This window comes from Juglans regia, chromosome 3 (genome assembly GCF_001411555.2).
Source record: "Juglans regia cultivar Chandler chromosome 3, Walnut 2.0, whole genome shotgun sequence".
Taxonomy (NCBI): Eukaryota; Viridiplantae; Streptophyta; class Magnoliopsida; order Fagales; family Juglandaceae; genus Juglans; species Juglans regia.
Genome location: NC_049903.1, coordinates 6,094,830 through 6,116,987, shown reverse-complemented (window position 1 = coordinate 6,116,987; position 22,158 = coordinate 6,094,830). Strand labels below are relative to the sequence as shown.

The following is a 22,158-nucleotide window of genomic DNA, read 5'->3' as shown; positions in this document are numbered from 1 at the left end:
CCTATGTATATATACATACATATATATATATATGTGTGTGTGTGTGTGTATGTGTGTGTGTTAGCTAATAATAAAAACATATCACTTTTATAATTAAATATATAATATGTAATCTAATTACTTATGTCTATATAGTAAATATACTTCATAGATATATTTTATAATTTGTATAATAATTAGTCGATAAAATTTAGTAATTTCATATACTAGTATGTGAGAACCATATATGAAATAGATATATGCTATCATATTAAGTGTATGTATTAATAATATATGTAGGCATATAATATATTGTTATTTTGGATAAATATCAACAAGTTAGATATTAATTATTTTTAAATTTTTTAAATTTTATAATTCAATTAAGGTTCTACTTGTTAGCTGTATAAATTCAATATTAGATTTTTTTATTTATTATTACTTAATTTATTAATTATTAAATCTTATTCAAAAATAAAAAATAAAATAAACAATTTCAGCTCGAGTTCAAACTCGGCTTGACTCGAACTCATTTGTGAGACGAACTCAAGTTCGAGTTGAGAGTTTAGTTTATCGAGTCAAGCTCGAACAAAGAATAAAATAAAAATCTCAAACTCAAGTATTTTGAGTCGAGTCGAGCTCGGCAAGCTAACGACCGGCTCGGCTCGATTACAATCCTAATTGCTTGCTTTAACAATAGGTTAAGGGATGTTCTTCCCTTCTCTTTTTAGTACTTTTTGGCTGGATCAGATCGGTCCTCCCAAACAGCCCGATGCCTTGTCTCTCCTTCACCTTCCGAGCAAAATGCGGTTGAAGAAAGTAAAATTCAAGGGGTTTGCTTCCTTATTGTAAACCGACAATTCAACAAACGGGTTGGTCAATGATGTTAAAGTTTGATTTATTTATTTTTTTTTTTTTTTGCATAATTTGAAAGTTCCCGAGGGAAAAGTTTACGATACTTTGGAAAAGTTGGATAACCATCAATTCCTGTTGTAACATTCATAATAATGTTCTCGTTTAATTTTATTACATCCTGATTGAATATATGGAGCCGAAATTGAACATAAAAACTTGTTGCTAGTTCTTTATGGAGAACACTTGTCTGCACAGATCGGAGGGGCAAAACACAGAGAGAGAGAGAGAGAGAGAGAGAGAGAGTGAATTTGTAAAGAGAAATTAACTTTTCTTTTTTTTCTAAGAGATGATTTTGGATACCATGACCATAGAAATTAATCAGAGTGGATATCTCATTGCGATATTGATTTCTTTGGGTTTATGGCATTTTGTGGTGAGATACTATTATTCTTTGTAGCAGAAATTTCAGAATTATGATATGGATTATGTTTGAATTCCCTGACTCTTTCACTCATAATTTCTTACTAAAATGCTAAAATTGATATGTACTATGCATTCATTGATTTTCATCACCTACTTTACATACAAACTTACCTCAGCTAACAATTTCCTTGTTTTTCATCCTATTTGAATGTAATCGTGATCTTTACATTTTGATTGGATCATTTTTCTTAAAATCCAAATTCTATGCTTGACTAGTCCTCTTATTGGGGCTCTCAGTTTCAATATCATAATGGGGGAAGAGGAAGATGGAATGACGGTCATGCCTTCGACGTCGATTTCACATACCTAGAAATATTATGGTCTCATAAATCCATACTACCCGCCATTTATGACGCACCAAAGTATATATTGAAATCCAAACTTCTACCATGTGGGTAGCTAGGTTGTTGGCTTGTATTTTTTGAAAAAGTTTGTTTGGCATGCTTTTGAATCTAACACGAAGGTAAAATTGCAGCATCCTTTTGAAGTAAACATATCGTACCCTCCGTGTAAATCTCGAGAGAATTCCAGAAATAAGCCACCTCAATCACCAAATGGTGTAGCTTTAAGAATACTAGTATCTGATTTCTAGTGAATTTGAAAGCACATATTCAAATAATTATATTATCCTCCATCGCAATCATCTAAATGAAACCTCAAAGCAAAAAATGGATACCTATTGAATTCAATATAACCTCAAAGCAAACCTCAGGTAGTACCAAAACAAATGTGCATGTATTTATGAATTAATAATCGATCACCAATCAAGATACGATAGGGTGAATATGTAGTGGGTTATAGACCTGCAATTGCAAGAGGGTTTTCACATGAAGATTCTTAACGATTTCGGGAAGATGCTTGGCGACAATTAGAGAAGAGGGCTACGATTTGCAAATATTTTGTATGAAGAGGGAGATGATTTCGGGAGAAAGAGGGCAACGATTGGAGGGTTTTCGTATGGAGAAGAGGGCAATGATTTCGTATGGAAAAGAGAGGTTCGGGCAAAAGAGGTGAACGGTTCACTTGTTAATAAACCCGGTTTGCCACCTAAGGTGTGGGGTGTGAAATGAGAAAACATGTGAAGAATTTTTCTTTTCTAAATGCATCAATTCCAAAGCGGGTTGAAATTGAGCATGCATTCATGTTCAAGGCAGACTTTCAGATGTTTGGTGCAGACTTGTAAAAGCGTCTAAAAATTTATTAACACAACTCAGCTGACCAAACATGCTTCTTTACACATGGCTTCGGGCAACCCGTTTTATAGTTAAAAGCATATATAAACATGAATCGCGTCGGTATGCAGTAACAATTCCTTCTTCCCCTCTCAAAAAAAAAGAAGGGAACACTTTTAACTTTTAAGAGCTATGGTCACCATTCGAGTACAAACCTCATGTAACACCTACTCAGGTTCTCACCGTTATAAAGAAATAAAAACCTACCCATATATAACCCTAAAACTTCTCGGAGTCCATCCTAAAACCAACATCAAGAAGCCCAGGTTTTCTGTTAACTAAGGCACTTTATAAACAGAAATTAGTCATGCTGGCAGCTCATTCGTGACTGCATAGTTTCTCAAGATCTATGATTACGATTCCCATATCACCATACCTTGTCTTTCATCAAGGTAGCACTAGAAGGATCAATGGACTTCTACATTAACGAGAAATTTCCAAGGCCCAAGGCTAGCTGATACAGGCCATACTAAATTCTTCCCCCTCAGATCCTATTCCTGAACGACTCCAATAGCAAGATCACTTACCAAAAGAGTTCTGCCCATGGTGCTGGTAAAAATGTGGAGCAGCCTCTATTAACCAAGAAGGATCAATGGAGATGACATTCCGCATGTACTGCCGATCAGTTGAGACGAGAGAATGGTATACGACCCACTTCGGGTTAACTCTGCATACAAACAAAAGCTTCAAGATAAAACGTCACAGCTATAATATGTGCACAACCAACTAAATACCAATCAAATGATATAGTGAGAGAAATAGAGCTGCAGCATGAATAAAAAAACAAACACAGATGAAATATATATCTAGACCAAAAAGAAAAGGCATTGGTTGATTGAACCAAAGAAAAACCATGAGCGAAGGGGTCTCCCAGTAATTTTGGCACCTTAGCCCAAATAAATGTCAGAGGAATTACTATATTTGAAACAGTAGCAGTGTCTGAGAAGAGAGAATCAAGAAGACCAGTTTCACTTTTCACAGTAGGTTGCTGCGAGCAGGTAATCAAATAGGGATACCTATTCCTGATACTGCAGAATTAAACCTTAACTAATTATGGAAGGAATTATGCAATGACAAAAGATGGGAGTTTCCGACCAACCAATAAACCTAAACGAAGCTATACTACCTACTTCTACCCACCAAATGAGAAAGGCAAACAACCAGCAAAAACTCAAGGTCCCTACTAGAGTAAGGGCATACTCTATAGAAACGGAATGCGTTGAATACAAATTCACAAATATGCATTAACTCTAACATATCTTTTTTTTTACAAGTAAATTAACTCTAACATATCCCCCAAGACCATCAGCCCTCTTCCCTCTTCAACTAATCACACAAGTCTCCATCCTGAAAGGTAATTAATTATCAGGTGAAGAGGAAGCAGACATTTAAATATACTTCTATCAAATTCCATATCGTATAAATCTATTAATTATGAAGATGAAATATAAAACAATGTATAAATGCTTAAAATACAGAAAAAAAAAATCGCTTTAATATATAAAATGGAAGGAAAAAAAACGAAATGTTCTTGTTCACGGTATCTAATCAAATATCAATCCAGTTTCTGTACCAACCTGAACAATACAGATGATGGGTGAATATAAACTTCATGAGAGCCTCTAACAGTCTTGTACATTCCACTGTGACTGAATGCCTTTACCCAACAAACCAAAAAATAAATCAGGGCATTAGTCAGAAAACTGTTAAAAGGCAACATGAGAATGAATGTGAGTTTCTTCAAAAAGAATGAAGATAAATTCTTTTTTTTTTTCCAAAATATAAAATTCAAGGGGTACATTCAAATTGTGATGAGGAATATACTCACTTCTAATCGACACGCATTTGCAAAAAAACCAGCAGTAACTGCCTTTCTTACCACCTGGAAGGGATGAAAAATAAATGAAAATTAACCATCACAAACTGCTCAGGATATAGCAAAACAAGTTTTTTTTTTAATCCGAAATCAATTACCATTTCTAAGATCTAAGGAAAAAAGTTATGAAACGAGCGAAGCCACAGAAGAATTGGGCAACTAACATTAGCAATCCTCATGCACAAACATGCAGAAATGCATATATCTCTTTATAGCTTCTAATCATGCACGGGTAAGGATACCAACAGGATAGGGATTGAGGAACAAAAACGCAGATTTTGCTTAGGCCATGGATGGATTGAAAATGAAATATTTCTTGGTTCTACTGACAATTTTACGCTGAGCATAAGGCCTCATTTGGTTACACAGATGAGATGAGATGAGATGAAAGTTGAATAAAATATTGTTAGAATATAATTTTTTAATTTTATTTTTATTTTGAGATTTGAAAAAGTTGAATTGTTTTTTGTATTTTGTTTGGGAGTTTGGAAAAGTTATAATGATTAGATGAGATGAGATGAAATGAGATATGAAAACAAACCAGGCCTAAATCTTTTAGAGGGTAGTATCATTACACATCCAGAAGAGTTAGAACTTACCTGCATATCTCTTTCACAAGATTTCACCACGATGCCTAATCTCTGTGCTATTCTTCTTAGTTGTTCTCTAATTTCAACAACTTTTTTCTGGACAACATTAACACCAATATCAACAAAAACAATGCACATGTCGTGTACAGGGCAATACTATTTTAAAGCATGTACAACTAAGTTGGTGCATGGAACCTAGAAGTGTTAATTAGTAAACCGTTTCTTAAAGAGTGCTGCTAGGGTGCCTCCCAGCAGTAACCACTGGGCATGCCCCCGAGGAAAAATTTCCCTTTTTAATTTTTTTTCTTTTTTCTTATTCATAATTTTTTAGTATTTTTAAACATTTTTAAAAAATATAAAAAAATATCAATATACTAATAGTCACTTCCTTAATCAGTAAGCAAAAGAAAAAAAATGTAAAAAAAAATTAAATGCATGAGCGGTCAAAATGAGGGTGCAAAATGGGGCGGCATAGTAGAGCATTATTCTTTCCTAAATTGGCCCCCGGTCAACCAAATGGCATCTCCCTGTCCCTTAAATCCTGGGAAAGTATGAGGTCACAAGTTAAGAGCTTATTGGTGCATGAGCTACATTACCCATAAAAAGACATCTCTTAAATTTTCTAAAGCAGCTAAACAGAGATACGCACCATGGCATGGTAATTCACATGATTCTTATGACACCATTGTGAAGACTTTCCAGATTGAAGAAACCCTTTGTAAACATTTAGGAATGTCACGTGGTCACCCTGCATTTATTACTTGACGATTACTGAGCAGAGAAAGGTATCATATCCAACCCTCCCCAAAAAGGGGAATTATTGATCCATTCATGGAAAGATGCATTGAGTAGAGATCAGTAGTACCATCACACACATGCCAAAGCACCATAAAATAAGCAGATTTAACAAATCTGCACTCATATTTGAGATCATCATTTCAGCTATACTTTAGAGGGTAATATAACCAAAGCATTTGCGAACATGCAATTACACTCGGGTGTAAAAATTTTCAGATTGTTTTTTCGGCCGCCGGGGGGGGGGGTTGGGGGGGGCAATGAATTTAGTATAATATTTATCAAGGAAAAATCCAGCAAAGTAAACTTAATCCAGCAATAATACTTAAAGTTGTCCTGGAGAATTGAAAATAAAAACCAAATACCTCAGCAGCAGCAAATCTCAACTTGGCTTCATCCAGTTCCCTATGTACTCCTCTCCCGTACACCCAAATGGACTGTAAAAATAAATGTTAGGTGTGAAATAAAAATTGCATCTAACCTTTTTTTTCCCTGTATTAGCTGTAGGGACATCTACTCCTCTATTTACAAGATGCCTCCCTCCGGCTGAGTACTTGGAGGTGGGAAAGGAGTAGAAGGGGTCATTAAGCATAAGCCCCAAGCTCACTCCAAAAGAGTACTCTTAACTCTATGATAGCTTAGGTACTTAATAAAACCATTATCCAACTTCTTCCTTAGCAATATGGACATGCTACCGAGCATGGTTTTTTTTTTTCCCTCATTCTTTTGCCACGTAATCAGAGGAAGGAAAAGAATAAATGATAGCTATTATGGCTTCCTCAATTAGAACATTTTCGCCCATGTTTCTAATTCAAAATCCAAAGCCCACCATTAATCATCATAGAGCCTGAGAAAGTGATAAAACTATCAACTCACTTATTAGGGATAAAACAACTTACTTGGACAGAGAGAACAGCAGCAATGGTAAGAATCTCCTCTGAGCACCCAAGTTCGTTTGAAGAAAGGATCATTTTCGAGATCATTGGTTCCTACAAAGTGCAAATAATGTGAACCATAATAAATGCTAGATTCATAAAGAGATTTCACAAAAGTAAATTCCGAAACTAACATGGCTTAATGTGATGCGTCATATCTACTTTACAGTGGAAGGTACTTTACAATCAACGTACCACATCAAGCAATGTTAGTTTGTTATTTTACTTTTGTGAGATCCCTTTATGGATCTAGCACCTCTCTAAAGTAAAATCAACAAAACCTTGGACATATAATTCAAGAAACACAGGTTAAAAAATGATATTGTAAGAGAATAAATAACTAAATGTTGGACGGATACAAACAATATATTTCCAAGGCATTTGGCTTCATCGTATTATTTCCAAATGGATCAATAAATACATGATTCGAATAACAGGAATCAAGAAAGGATAGCAGCAATAAAATATTTGACATTAAACAAATGAATAGGCTTTCTTAATCTTGAGGATAAAAAAGAACAAAATAACCAAAAAATAACGAGCACAAGATCATTTGACCAAATAAAATCATGAAAGGAGTTATAATCAAGTTTTTTTGACAATTTTTTATGTAAAAAAAGAAAAGAAAAGAAAAGAAGGAAGAAAGGAAGGCTGTGAAGTACCAGAGATCTAAGGATTACATGGAGTGCTTATGGGAAAGGTATTACTTTCTTCTTCTTCTTTTTTTTTCTTTTTTTTTGGGGGGGGGGGGTTCGGGCGGGCGGATTTTAGAGACACTGTCACATCCATTCCTAAGTCCAGCAAACTCAGAAAATGCTTAAACGATGTAGAAGAATAAATGCATGAACATTTATATGCCTCCGCTACGAAAAATTACTGTATTGGAAACATACTAATGGAATCTCTGCTACTTGAAACCCAGCTGGTGAAGTAAGCTTGGCATCATCATCCAAGATTCCAAGTGAATAAAGTATTTCAAGAGCTCGAATCATTGCTTCAGGAGATGGAGATGCTGGCCAATCAAAGCCCAGGATATTATCTATACCCAAGGCTTTTAGCTGAGATATCAGACAAAATAATTAGCGACTAAACTTTAGTTAAAAAACACAAAACTCTTCAAAGCTATCTTTCAATTTTCATCCACACCAAATTAAATACCCTGACCTCAACGAAAGAGTTCATGATTAACCATTACCCTATTAAGTTCTTGCTTGCAGAGAGGCATAAAGACAGTTCACACCAAAATATAACCTATTAAAACTATTTACATGCTTACAGCCATCATAACACCTTTCATTTCAGCCAATTACAAACATGAAGAGAATAAAATCTCTATACAAGTTTCTAACGCAGCATATTTCACAATTTTTAATGGCACAATCCATTAGGAAAATGAAAGGTGTGAACAGATGCCAGCCCTGTAAGACATGCCTCTCCTTCCACCATTTTCCATGCTGCAATTTGTGACCTCTACCATAAATCACATGAATATCATTTTAAGAAATGTAAAAAATGAATGCTTTAAAAAAAGAAAGAAAAAAGCGACTGTTGCAGATACAAAAGTCCATCACCTCATTTGTTTTGGCACCATACAATGGAAGGAGGGAAAAGGTAAGGAGAGGAAACAAATTGCATACACCTTATGAAAATTGTTTCAACAAAACTGCATACCTGAATCACACAGGAAACAAGATTTGATCTTTGCATCTCCGGAATACCCTCGGCAGACATTTCTTTGGAGAAATACTCTTCAGTATATAGCCTGGTTGCAGCCACAGAAGACAATGTCACAATGCAACTCTGTCATAGGTATTTTCTGATAAGTTTAAAAAAAAAGTAGGATGCGTGCATAAAAGTTCCCAAAATGATTAATTTCAAGGAAACAATGAATCGCAGCAAAATAGATGTTACAAGTCATACACCATTGTAAACAAACTATTGCATCTTGGGAAAAATGAACAATAAGATGGTTATTAAAGATAAAAAAGGAAACAAACAGTGGGAAATTTAAAGATTACATGGTAAAAGGAATGTGATGTTATGCGGCAGTTTACAAATTGTAGTAAAATGAATTGCTAATAGTAAATTGATGATATGGTTAAATTCTCAAAGATTCAGAGATTCATGAACCAACAAACTTTGTTTTTGATCGGTGACTCATGAATCAACAAACTGAAACAAAATGTGGTTGTGTGCAGTTCAAAATGTGCACCCACAAATCAGAATACACCCATATCATTACAATATGCTCAAACTTTTATTTTAAAGTTCCGTAATGCCACACTAGAGCTAGAAATCAGATATGGATCACTGGACCAAAACTTTGCCAATATGAGAGGTCAGCACCAATTACACTACTGATTGCACTTAGCAAAGGACAACATTGTTTGATTGGTAAAAAAACATTTTATTGAACCATGTAAATAGGCGAAGCTCGAGTACGAAGGAAGTATACAAAGAGAAGGACAAAAAATAAGGTACATACCACATAGTATTTGAAAAAAAAAACATTTAAAAAGCAACAAAATCACCAGATCTAGCTGGTCAGAGATAACAAAAAAGAAATTTTGCTGAGATAATCACAATTCACACATTCAGTAGTTTCTACAAGTGAAAACTACAACTGAGACACATTTTCCATACTACATTCACAAAAACATAACTGCACCTTATGCATAATATTTATGAGTTTTTGGCATTTCTTCATCGGAAAGGAGATCATCGCTTTTATAAAGGGGATAAATCACAATTTTTGGTAGTTCGAGAGTGTGATTGTCAAAATGATAGTTTAGAGTGATTGTAAACTTAAGTGATAATTTGGCTGAGATTTTTGTGTTTTCCCTTAAAAAAACTAGTAGCCCTTAATCTTAAATATTGCATGTTGGATTGTACCTGTAACACTTCCCAGGTCGAACTCTTCCAGCCCTACCTGCCCTTTGTCTAGCAGATGCCTTCGATATAGGTGCCACTACCAGATTCTCAATGTCTGAAATCTGCAGTGAGGTGAAGAAATGATTAAAAAGGTAAAATATTTGGTAATTAAAAAAAAAATTAGATAGAAAAAATTATATTAGATGTGAACTGAATCAATAATTATGGACTCAAAATTTTATACGCAACCCATTATACAGGGTAAAAGAAATTAAAAAAATATGATATTGTAATGGCAATTGGCACGTTTAAGAACAACTCAAATTATAGAAGATCTAATCCATTTTAAGGACCAATCCACTTTAAAAAAACACACTAAAAATAAAGAATAATGCTTGGTCCACAAAAAGAATTACAAAAAAAATCATTTTACAAGTTGTGATACCCCATTCCGATAAGTGATAAGGGTAGGTGATGTATGAGATCTCACATTGTTTGGGAATGAGAAGTTCGTGCTCTTTATAATGTTCTCATGGGGCTCCAATTATATCATTGAATAGTACTTTTAGAGTATAGGCCATGTGACTTGGTCCTTCCATTGGGGAGTTACAAATGATATTAGAGCCTATCTCAACCATAAATATGGGACTTGAGCCATGCCACCTACGACAAATGGGCCCGCCGACGACACCAGGAATTTTGGGGGAGGATTGTGATACCCCATTCCGATAAATGAAAACGGTAGGTGGTGTATGGGATTTCACATTACTTGGGAATAAAAAGTTCATACTCTTTATAATGTTACAATGGGGCTCCAATTGTATCATTGACTAGTCTTTTTGGAGGATAGGTCATGTGGCTTGGGCCTTCCATTGGGACGTTATACAAGCTGATGTAGCTTGATGTGTTATGTTAAATTTACTTTACAATCTGACGTAACACATCAACCCACATAGTTCATAAATTAATATTTTGTAATTCTCCTAGTAAACTCAACACTTCTCAAGAATAACAACAAAATCAAGGGAGAAAATAATACATAGTAACTTGTATTGCGTGAAATTGTTAGGAGATCAACTCTGTAACCAAGAAGTAAACCATAAATCTAAGGAAGTATTTTGACGTCAATGATAACGTTACACAAGATCAGTATATTTTCAAGAAACAATTTTGGATGGCAAAAACATTTAATACAACATTTGAATATGGTAAACAATCATCCTACTATATATATTTTTAAACATCAGACGACAAAGATATTACCGGATTGTAGAATTTCTGTTTTGAGAAGCCACTATCAACAAGATAGACAATTCCCTGCAAGTATTAGAGAAGGATGATTGGATGCAATGCACACTGGTTCCTTTTAACCACTCACACCCAACAAAAATTGCTCGAATCCAGAGATGTTACCTCCAAAGTCAAAGATGTCTCTGCTATATTTGTTGATATCACTACTTTCCTCTTCCCTCTAGGAGTTGGAGAAAAAACCAGCTCCTAAGAGGAAAGCAAGCAGTTGGTCAGTAAATTACAAATTTGATGAAATAAAACTCTGCAAAAAGATCAGTTTAATGCACCTAGATATGATATTAATATATCATTAACCTGTTCCGCACGTGGAAGTCCCGAGTACAGAGGCAAAAGAATCAATCCTGAAAAGTGAAGTTATTCTCAAGATCGTGTCAAACTTTTCCTAACAGGTAAGAATACACCAAATAAAATATGTTGAACACTGCGTTGCAAGATAACCAATTCGTCAATTTAACACCGTGAAATGAGCAATATAGGATCTCAGGTCTTTGCTAATACAAATAAATTAAGGTGGGCCATGAGACATTATATTGTGTATGGTAATATCATCATATGAATGCCCAGAAACTAAGAAAAGGGCAGGAAAAAAGGGACATGCTGACATAAGATCTAAATGAAGTGGATCAGTTGTGAAGTTATGCCACAGAACTTTCAAATACAAAACCAACCACAGACCAGGACCTAATACATCACAACATGCACAAACACACGCATAGCTATATGAACGCATATAGCCATAAACATATACATGTTACTCACTATAGCAAATTGCAACTCCTTTTGGATGCATAAATGTAGAAAAGTACAAGTCCAGATATAATTGCTTTGTCAGTCAAACCTGAAGAGTGCTTTCTATTGGTTTGAGCTTCTTCATTTAGCAAGTGAATAGCAGCATCAATATCGTCTTGACCGGTAAGAAACACCAGAATATCGCCCATGGGTTCCTATAGGCCATACATATAACATATAATACATGTTCATGAAACCATAAAACTTGCTTCATATTTAAGCAATGAAAGAAAAACCGCCCAAAGATAGTCTTCAAATTTTTTTTTTTTAATGTCGGGAAACCTCTCCATGGCAGGGCCCTTCGGACCCACCCCTGCAGAGTAAATCTCGCTCCCGTGCACTGCACTTTCGAAAGTTTCCCTACACGAAACTGGTTAAATCGCTAGCTTTTCACCTGGGGGTGTGGCCCCAAATGATTGTTTGCACCCATGAGGTGTTGAACCTTGAACCTTGAAGGAAGTGACACCCCAAGACCAAGTAGTCTTTGAATTTTGAAAATAAAAAGGGTAGTCTTACATGAAAGTTTGCTAAAAAATCAAAACATTGTCTATTTGTCTACAAGATCTGAGGGAAAAAATTGTTAAATCACATAGCATTATCCACTTTGTTAATTGCCATGAAAAAGGGGTAGTAAGGAAACACACTGACACCAAAAAAAAAAAGCAAAAAATGATGAAGGTAAACTTTCAAGAAAAACGACATAACACTTCAATGTACGTCTCGTGCAACCATACTACAGCGGCAAAAATGAAAAGCTCAGAGGAATTATGACCACTTGGTAGAGAAGTCAATCAATGTATTCTTGGTCATGAAAAATAACAGAGTAGGCACAATTTATTTTAAGAATTAAAGATTCGATGCTTTTCCCGGAAAAAAAAAAACTTGGTTCCTCCCCTATACATTTAGTTATGAACTTACTCATGTAGTTCTTGCCATAGGACCATCACCCTAAGCATGTCACTAGCATAGGTGCCACGCAGATCCAACTTCATATGAGATGCAATGATGAATGCGAGATAAAGCTAATGTCTGAAGAAGCAAGGGTTACACCATATATATTTTGATAAGTTAAGACATTTATTAAAAGAAAAATATGCCAAGGGGGGGTCACCACCAATGAACGCAAGAAGGCTAGAAGCAAACAAGGAAGATGTGTAAAAGGCATCGGAAGGGAAAATCCAAAGATAAAAAATGCAAAGAATCAAGGAAATCTAAAGAGAAAAAAGAGAGATGGTCCAACTTCTAAATTGGAAATGTTCTTTTTTGTTTTTGGTAACTAAGAAAAACTTCCTTACTAGAAAGAGACGCTCTAGAACACACAGGTGGAAAAGAGATCCCCTTAAAAGTTATAAGTACCTGATCATGAATTAACAATACTGTTGAAACAGCAGCCTGGACATAGTCCTGGACAGGCTCCTCGACAAAATGAATCTGTACATGGAATCCTCTACCCTGAAAGTTAGGCAGATTACAATGATTCCCCTGATTTGTAATATCCATGTTACATCGTAATGTTACATAAATATAACTTCTATCACAAAAATAATGAGACCACCTCATAAATTTTGAATGACCCCTTACGGAGGGACGGAGCAGAGAGAGAGAGAGAGAGAATTAGCAGAAAACATACCTCAACTGATAGGATCGCGGGGTCCATCCTTGGTCCAAGCTCCTCACCTTCCAGTGCTCGACGCCTTTTGCTATTTACAATAAAAAGGAAATTAAACTAATATTTGACATTTTCTACTGATAAATGGCATTAGGCTGTAGGCAAACTCAAGGTAACAGCCAAAGGAAAATCAAGATAACTTTTACCGGATTTGTAAATGGAAAAAAAAAAGCTATGCAATAATTAAAAGGTCATAAAGTGAAATCACTTAAATTGAATGAATAATGACAATAAGGGAGCCATGCTTTAAGATAGTGACAATTTGCATGATTATATAACTTTTTGTAAAAGCAAACTAAAATACAATTAAAATTTTTTTACACCGAACATCCTTTCAATTTTCAAAATAATTATAACACTGAGGGGTAGCTCAGCTGGTCCGGCCTTGGGTTTGCTCCCCAATGATCACCAGTTCAAGTTCCCTTAGGGCCACTGGAGGTTTACTTGGTGGTCATTAACTTCAGGGCCCCATGGGATTAATCGAGGTACACGCAAGCTGGCCCGAACACCCACGGTTATCAAAAAAAAAAATTCAAAATAATTATTATTTTGTGCTTTTCTATACACGAGAATCATAACATCCAGGAGGAACAGTGCAAAGAGCAAAATTTTTCATTTTAAAAAATAACTTGAAACAAAATTATTTTAAGAAAAAATTTTGATTATTAAATATAAGTTCGACATCAAATTTTTTGTGCCTCAAAAAGAACTTCCACAGGGTCTGCCAAGACCAGAAACATGCCAAAAGGATAAAAAAAAAACAAAGAAAGTACACAATCCAACTTCCCTCAGAGGCTTGGAAGAGAACCTGGTTTGGAAGAAAGCAGACATTGATTTCGCTTCAATTGTAGCAGAGGATATAATCAGACGCAGGTCAGGTCGACGTCGTTGAATCTAGATATAAGTGATAAGAATATATAAAACAAGGTAGGAATTAAAAATTTGAGAAAGGTGAAAAAATACATTTCTTTCGTTTCCCAAACCATCTATAATACATCCTGGGGTACCTTTTTTAGTAGGCCAAGTAATATGTCAGTTGAAATAGACCTCTCATGAGCCTCATCAACCATTACGACACTAAAACAGTAGTCAAATTTAAGGGGAATATGTTATAGTTGCAATGGTAATAGAAATCATAATAATGACAAAACTACACTTATAAAAAAAATGACAAAACTACTAGTAGTGGTAGTAACATTAGTATTACTGGTAATAGTATTAATAACAATGACGATGACAGAAAAACAATTATAGTTTCGCAGAATCAATAACCTAACTCTTATGAAAAAAAAAACAAAAACAAAAACAAAAATAAGTGAGCTTACTTTTTGGTCTAAAAACATAAATTCAGACTACATTGCTTCTTTTAATGAATGATCAATTTACATGCATGTGCTTCTGCAGACCAGCTAAAACAGAAAAAACTAGTTGGTTTTTAAATTCTTAAGTTTCCAACAGCAGCAATAAAGAAAGAACAAAGGAATGAAAGCAATCAATACCTGTACTTGGTCAAAAGAGGATCATCCATCATTTCCCTAAGTAACACTCCATCTGTTAGAAACTTTATCATAGTGGTACCCTGTGCTGCCAAAACGGGAAAATTCCCCCCGTATTCATGATAAGGAACTAAAAAACAATAGATGATGTCACACAAATACTGGTCTATGACAAGAACTCCGTAGACATATGATATGTCAATGCTCACAAGTATTCTGACGTAGAATAAGCCCTTACGACAAGAGAAGATATCCTATAAATGAATGAATGAATGATAGATTGAAAAGAAAATAAAAATCTCACCGAATTCGTAAGATCTTCAAATCGAATCGTGTAGCCAACTTCCTCTCCAAGCGTGACCCCCATCTCTTCAGCTACTCTTGCAGAAACTGCCTATGCAGCAATACAGCTATTATTTCTTAGAAAAATAATACACTAATAACATCATTGATGCGCCTACAGCTTATAAGAAAATTGAGCATAGGTATTTGAGACAGAATCAACAGCACCATTGGAGGCTCAGTATTTCTCATCCCGAAAAAAAACAACAAAAAAGGAATACAACTGATATTTAGAATCACCATAGGAAATTCATAAACCCATATCTGTGTCCCAGATGATTACTTGGAAATGTTACAAATCCCTTCCAAAAGGTAAAACTGATAAATCCATTTTTTTTTTAACCATAACGTGGACATGATGCAAGTGCACAAAATGAAAAGTGAAAGAATTACTCTTATGTTATGCATTTGGGCTTACAAGTTCCAATTTATTTATTTTCTTCTCTTTTGGTAAGAAGAACAATTTGGAATAATAAACAATGATATACTATTGTCCTTGAAAGCCTTCCGTTAAAATGGATGCAAAACTTATTTTAGCCCACTCTGCCCATTGAAGCTACTTTGTTACCTCCCACCAGCTGAAGCACATAGTTTTATATATATATATATATATATATATATATATATATATAACTGAAGCACAAAGATCAACAACTGCAATAGCTTAATAAGATTAATAGTTTTCTACTCTCCTCTTTAAGTGAAGAAATTATTACTTTTGTTAGTTTTCTCTCCGTACACATCTACGATGGGAAGTTGATTGAGCTGAATTATTGCATATTTTATACATCTAGAACCAATATATTTCAATTATTTCACGACATTATTATTGGTTTTAGATGAAAAAATGGTTAAGAGGCATAAATCTAGGTTTTGATTTAAATTGGTTCATAGCATGGTTTATGCTTTTAAGTTGGGGAACCCCTCCAAGACAGGACCCTTCGGACTCACCCCTGCAGAGTAAATCCCGATCCCGTGCACAGCACCCTTGGAAGTTTTCCTACACGGAACTGGTTAAATCGTTGGCTTTTCACCAGGGATGTGGTCCCAAATGATTGTTTGCACCCATGAGGTGTTGAACCTTAGACCTTAAAGGGAGTGATACCCCAAGACCAAAGTATTCACCACTTGGGCCAACCCCTTGGGGTTAGTTTATGCTTAATTTTATAACTTATGATTTAATTGGGCAATATTTCTTCACATGCACAACACATCTTTAATATTTTATTCTTCCTTTTAATTTTTTTCTAGTTTCTACTTTTTCATATAGGCCAAGACATGCATTGATGCTTAAAGACAAAAAAAAACGCTTAGCACCTCTCCTCTCTAAAACGCACAGCATAAGACATTAAGAAGAAAAAAGAAAACACACGCACGCTGGGGAGAAAAACGGAAGCACGCAGGGGGGAAAAACACAAGCAGCGCCACCAGCTTTGAAGAGCTCCTCGAGCGGTCCAAACCACCACTGTCCAGCCTTCCTCCGCTGCCTACCGTCTCCATTCGTTTTAGTTTTGGTTTGAATTTTATGGTGTATTTTTTAGATTTAGAACCATTTGGTTTTAGGTATTTTATTTCCTGCTTGTTTAACTTTGATGTTAGTTGTTTTCCGTGCTCCTTCAAGCTTCCGTTTAACAGATATTACAATTGTTATGAATTGATTTTGAGAATTTTGTGATTTGAGTACAAAGATGAATCCTAGAATCTTGATTTTATGGCTTTTCAATTTCCAGCTCTTTTATCAATTATTTTCTAATCTAGCTTAGTTCTTGGCTTAGTTTTATTAATCTCTTAGTTCCATTAGACATTAGATTGAGTAAGGGTTAATTAGGGCATAATTAATTTCGATTTTGTTAATTAAGATTGTTCAGTTTAGTTGGTTTTTTGATTGTTTAATTTTAATTTGTTAGATTTAGTTTTTAATTTTGAGTCTTGCAATTAGTTTGGCAATTTTTGTTGGTTAGTAGGTGGGTATTTTAGATTTAATTTTCTGTTTTGCCTCATTACTTGGTTAATGTTAGATTAGTTAGCTTGCTTTATAATTTGGTGTTTAATTAGTTTCAGATTTAATGTTTAATGTGCTATTAATTAAATTAGTTTAGTAAGTTACTTCTTGGTTAATTAATTTCGGCGAGTTTAGTTTAGTTATTAGTTTACTCTTTTGCATCTTAGTCTTTTACTTTTCCTTGCAATACTCAAAAATCTCAAAATATGAATCTTGTCCACGACCAGTGCCCTTTTCATTCCCGTTGTACTCTTTCATTCATTGCACATATAACTACTTTTATTTTCTCTTTGTGAATATTTTCACCATTTATTTTTTTAATGTCGGGGAACCTCTCCAAGGTAGGGCCCTTCGGACCCACCCCTACAAGTAAACCTCAGTCTTGTGCAACGCAACCTTGAAAGTTTCCCTACACGAAACTGGTTAAATCGCTTTTCACCAGGGGGTGTGGCCCCAAAAGATTGTTTGCACCCATGAGGTGTTGAACCTTGGACCTTGAAGGAAGTGATACCCCAAGACCAAGGCCTTCACCACTTGGGCCAACCCCTTGGGGTTATTTTCACTATTTTACACAAGTTTGATTTTAAGCAACTTTTCCCGAGGAGACGATCTAGGAATTTTGATTCCTAATTATTACACGACACCCTCCTGTACTTGGGACAGTCTTTGTGCTGCTCATTTTTGAGTGAATCAAGTCTTTGGTGTCGTTTCTGGGGAAAGTTGCTTGACTTAAATTTAAACTCTTTTTTTTTCTTTCGTTATTTTTATTTTTATCTTTATTTTTTCTCAATTGTTTTTCGCTAACTTCATCTTTGATTGCACATTTCACTTGTCACCTACTTTTTAGTCACTTGAACTTTACGTCTGTTATTTAGACTAATGTTTCATGTCTTGGGTGAGAGAAAGTTCAAATAGGTTGCTCAGAGTTACATTGAGCACTGAGAGTAGTATACATAGCTCAGAGATAGACTGTCTCTTCTACAAGCGAGAACACTGAAACTGAACAGTCCATGGCTGCACCTGCACCACGCACTCATAAAGATTATTTGCAGTCCACTTGCACCACCACACCTTCATGCATTGTTTTACTTGATAATGCACCTAATTTTTCTATTAAGCATGGCATAATGTCATTGATACCCCAATTCCACGGGATAGATTTTGAGAGTCCTTACCAGCACCTAACGGACTTTGAGTTAGCCTGCACTACTTTTATCAATAGAACCATTACTGATGAATTTATTAAACTTCGTTTATTTCTTTTCTCTTTAAAGGATAAAGCGAAAATTTGGTTTAATTCTTTGAAGCCTAATTTCATCTCAAGTTAGTATGATATGCAGCGTGAGTTCTTACAGAATTTTTTTCTTTTTAGAGGACTCAATTTTTACAAGAGCAAATCAGCCAGTTCAATCAGAGACCTGACAAGACTTTACAGGCTAGTTGGGAAAGGTTTAAGGATTTGGTAAATATTTGTCTGCATCATGGTTTCGAATATTGGAGGTTGGTGAACTATTTTTACACTGGTCTCACTCCAAAATGCAAGCAGTTTGTTCAAACTATGTGCAACGGGAAATTCTTTAGTAAGGAATCTGATGAAGAATTACCATTTTTTGACTATCTTGCTGAGAGCGCACAGCAATGCAACACTCGGACTTATCGAGTTTCGTTGACAGCACAGCCATTGAGGGCTATTACTAGTGGGGTAAATATGAGCTAAAGGAGGACAATCTCTGAGGATAGGGAACCACAGGTCAAACAATGGTGGACTTCTTACAATTTCCAAGGCTATCCAAGTTTCATAATGACAAGAAAGTTGAAAGCGCTGAAACAGGATCTGAAGCAATGGAATAAACAAGTTTTTGGTAATGTGGTTCAACAAAGGCGCTCTCTCTCGAAGGAGCTACAGGGTTTGGAGGGCGAGAAGGAGGCAAGAACACTCTAAATTTAAGAAAATTCTCAAGAGTTAGGTAGTTGCTGAACTTGAAAGAGTAACATTGATGGAGGAGATTTCATGGAAACAAAAATCAAGGGCACTCTGGCAAACATACTTTTCTTTTACAAGTAAAAAGCTTATTAATACTGATAGAAGAATAGTACTCATATGTATACCTCCGGTGTGTACTTGGGCTATGCCTATCTTTATCAATACAACTACTTATTACTGATCAAAAATACTGATAGAAGAATAAGCATAAGCCAAGTATACAAGACATATACAAGAGAAAACACAAGGTTAGGAAGAATAAATGGATATGAGAAAATCATGAAACTTAAGCCCATTAAAATCTATAGCAATTGCCCAAAGAAAAAACATAGTGAGAAAAGACTTCTAAGTTCCTCCATAAATGACCGGAAAACCCAAACTCACTCAATAAATATAGACTTATGAAGATTCCTATCACATCATTTTGGATGGAGAAGGCTTAGGACAGCATTGCCCAGATAATGCAGTTTGATATTTCCCTATTGTACACTTAGCAGTAGCATAACTACAATGCTCTACCAGATTCCTTTCAAGATGATGTCTCCAATAAATAATTGTACTAAAAAGTCACTATCAAAACATTTTATTTATAAGTCACTATCGAAACATAAAAACTTAAATTAGCAATTTTGTAATACTCTTTAATTACTGCCAATTAAGTGTGTTTGAAAACATCACAAAAGCTGTTATAGCAAGCAAGTTTTTTTTTTTTTATAAGTAGCAAGCAAGTTCACATTCAGAGCACTAGAAGCAACTTAAAATAGAATGCAATAAAAAGACACAAGTAAATAAATTACTCTGTAAATACGATGAGGTAAAATTTAAAGCAACAAGTCCTCCTGTTGCACCCCTCTTTTTTACTTATCCCAAAAAAAAAATCTAAAGCAGTAGCACAGACTAGAAATTCACCTGAACAGCCAGTCTTCTTGGTTGAGTGCAAGCAATTACACGCCCACCCTCCGCCCAACCTGCTTCTTTGAGGTACTGCAGTTTCAGCAAATAAGGGTCGACATTTGATTTATTGATGTGCTAACTCATTAAAAAAATCTTAAAATGCTGCCCAAACAAAATCTAAAACTGAAAACACTTTTTTTTTTAATGAGTAAGAAGATATTTTATTGACCTAAAACTGAAAACACTTACAAACCCAAGAAGAAAAGTATTAAAGCACATCCAAAACGATTATCATTCAATGGGGTAGGTATCTCTTGGTCATTCAATAGAAATAAACTCACCTATTATTCGTATTCCTTGGAACTGGAAAAGATCAAATCCAAAAAATATCATTTCATGATATGATAATTACACATGCTGTACTCAAAGAAATCAAGACCTCACTTTCGGTGCCTATATGTTAAACGCATTCAAACAACCTAATTTCCACCCTATCAAAGACACGCCAACGCTTTGTTTGGTTGCCAAACTGCTAAGAAGGGAATTGAGATATAAAGTAAAAGGCTGGAAGTAATTATTAAACGGCGGGTTAGAAAAAGGAAAAAAAAAAAAAAACCCTGAAAATTATATAGTTTTTACTTTCTTTTCTTTTCCATTTTTCCGCTTACTCAGCAATCAAACAAAAAATAAGCAAGTGATGCAAATAATACAAAGACCAACTCCAAAATACTTACAAAATAATAACGAAGAATAAAGTTTACAGGCACTCGGCACCAATAGAAGCATGGTATAGTTTTAAAAAAATAACATTTTCTATAGCTATCTCTCATTTTTCCGAAGAAATAAATAGGTTCGCTTAAGTTTAGAGGTAAGGGAAGTGTGCCTGAGGAATCTGGGTGGTCTTGCCGCTACCGGTCTCGCCAACAATGATGGTAGTTGCGTGATTCTCAACCAAATATAGAATCGCAGTACGGTACTTGTACACTGGAAGCCTCTGCCTCTGCTTCTCTATACTCGCATACCCAAATCTAAACACGCCTAAATCAGCGACAAGAAAAACGAAAATCGAAATAAAATCATAACGAAGAAGAAGAATACCTAGAAGAAGAAGATGAAGAGGCAGAGGCCGAGAAGAACAGGACTCCACCCTCTTCGTCGTCGACCAGGCGAGGCTTTTCGGTGCCAGGCTTCCAGAACTGCGCCATTGTTGCTTACGCGTAACTTTCACTCACGCCGTAGTATTGGACCTATTGGTTCGGTTTGCTGCTACTGCCACTCTTCCAAGTTTTAAGCCAGTTCGTGCTGTAGGTGAAGGAGACTGGGAGAGTTTGGAGACGCAAGATTTTCTGATTAACTGAAGCTATATGACCCGTCCGCCGTCCCCAACTGGAGTGGGTGTGAAGACAAACGCCAGCCCGGTTTGCAAAGCCTGAAACCCCTTAAAAAGGCCCAAGCTCATCCTTTGTATTTATTTTTTTAAGAAGAAAAATTATACACATTAACATATCATTGTTTTTTATTATTTAAACACAATATTTAAATATGTATATTTAAATAAAATGATAAAAATAATAAATTACATATTAATATATAGTTATGAATAATAAGTAGAATCTCTCAAGATGTTTAGAAAAAAAAAATTACAAGCTATTTATTTGACTTTATATCATATTATAAATTTTTTATTTATTTAAAAATAAATATGAGGTACCACGTTAATTATATTAATTTATAGTTTTGCAATGCAAGCTGGTATTTCATTTGCAGCACCGGCCATCAATCCCCCCTCTACTGCAACTTCGTTGACTTAAAAATGACGATCCCGATCCTTTTACCGTTTACGTACAAATGATTTGGCACATCAAAACTGCATATTAATGTTGGTACGATTTTTTTATTGAAAGAAAAATATAAGAAGAAAAATTTTGAGAGAAATAGAATGTTCTCTATTTCACAAAAATTATTTTCGTCTTTAATTCTCACTATTTCATTAAACGAATGTCTTACATGTTAATATCAATCCGACGCTCCCCAAAATGTTGGTTCGGAGATTGA

At 35.1% G+C, this 22,158-nt stretch overlaps 1 protein-coding gene across 3 annotated transcripts; it reads right to left on the bottom strand.

Moving 5' to 3' along the window:
- Positions 1-2,613: 2,613 nt before the first annotated feature.
- LOC109004414 (probable pre-mRNA-splicing factor ATP-dependent RNA helicase DEAH9) lies at positions 2,614-21,510 on the bottom strand. Of its 3 annotated transcripts, XM_018982951.2 has the most exons (23): positions 21,202-21,506; positions 20,987-21,131; positions 20,119-20,193; positions 15,186-15,275; positions 14,885-14,964; positions 14,393-14,462; positions 14,194-14,279; positions 13,347-13,416; positions 13,073-13,168; positions 11,766-11,871; positions 11,222-11,268; positions 11,030-11,113; positions 10,880-10,933; positions 9,638-9,738; positions 8,417-8,507; positions 7,639-7,803; positions 6,710-6,799; positions 6,176-6,247; positions 5,665-5,763; positions 5,025-5,111; positions 4,378-4,431; positions 4,127-4,206; positions 2,614-3,216 (listed from the first exon to the last, which is right to left on the bottom strand). In XM_018982951.2, the coding sequence occupies exons 1-23, from the start codon at positions 21,306-21,308 to the stop codon at positions 3,069-3,071; spliced, it is 2,097 nt and encodes a 698-aa protein (XP_018838496.1). In that variant the 5' UTR covers positions 21,309-21,506; the 3' UTR covers positions 2,614-3,068. The 3 variants fall into 3 exon arrangements, with proteins under 3 accessions (XP_018838496.1, XP_018838497.1, XP_018838498.1); XM_018982952.2 differs by lacking the exons at positions 20,119-20,193; positions 20,987-21,131; positions 21,202-21,506 and adding an exon at positions 16,600-17,689 and having other exon boundaries at positions 15,186-15,271; XM_018982953.2 differs by lacking the exons at positions 2,614-3,216; positions 4,127-4,206; positions 4,378-4,431; positions 5,025-5,111 and adding an exon at positions 5,452-5,556 and having other exon boundaries at positions 21,202-21,510.
- Positions 21,511-22,158: the final 648 nt, after the last annotated feature.

Excerpts from the sequence above, each read along its gene's own strand:
- LOC109004414 (XM_018982951.2), bottom strand. The coding sequence starts at position 21,308 with ATGGCGCAGTTCTGGAAGCCTGGCACCGAAAAGCCTCGCCTGGTCGAC. Across the intron at positions 13,169-13,346 it reads CCGCGATCCTATCAGTTGAG|GGTAGAGGATTCCATGTACA; the intron begins GTATGTTTTCTG and ends CCTAACTTTCAG. Across the intron at positions 6,800-7,638 it reads AAGTAGCAGAGATTCCATTA|GAACCAATGATCTCGAAAAT; the intron begins GTATGTTTCCAA and ends TGCACTTTGTAG.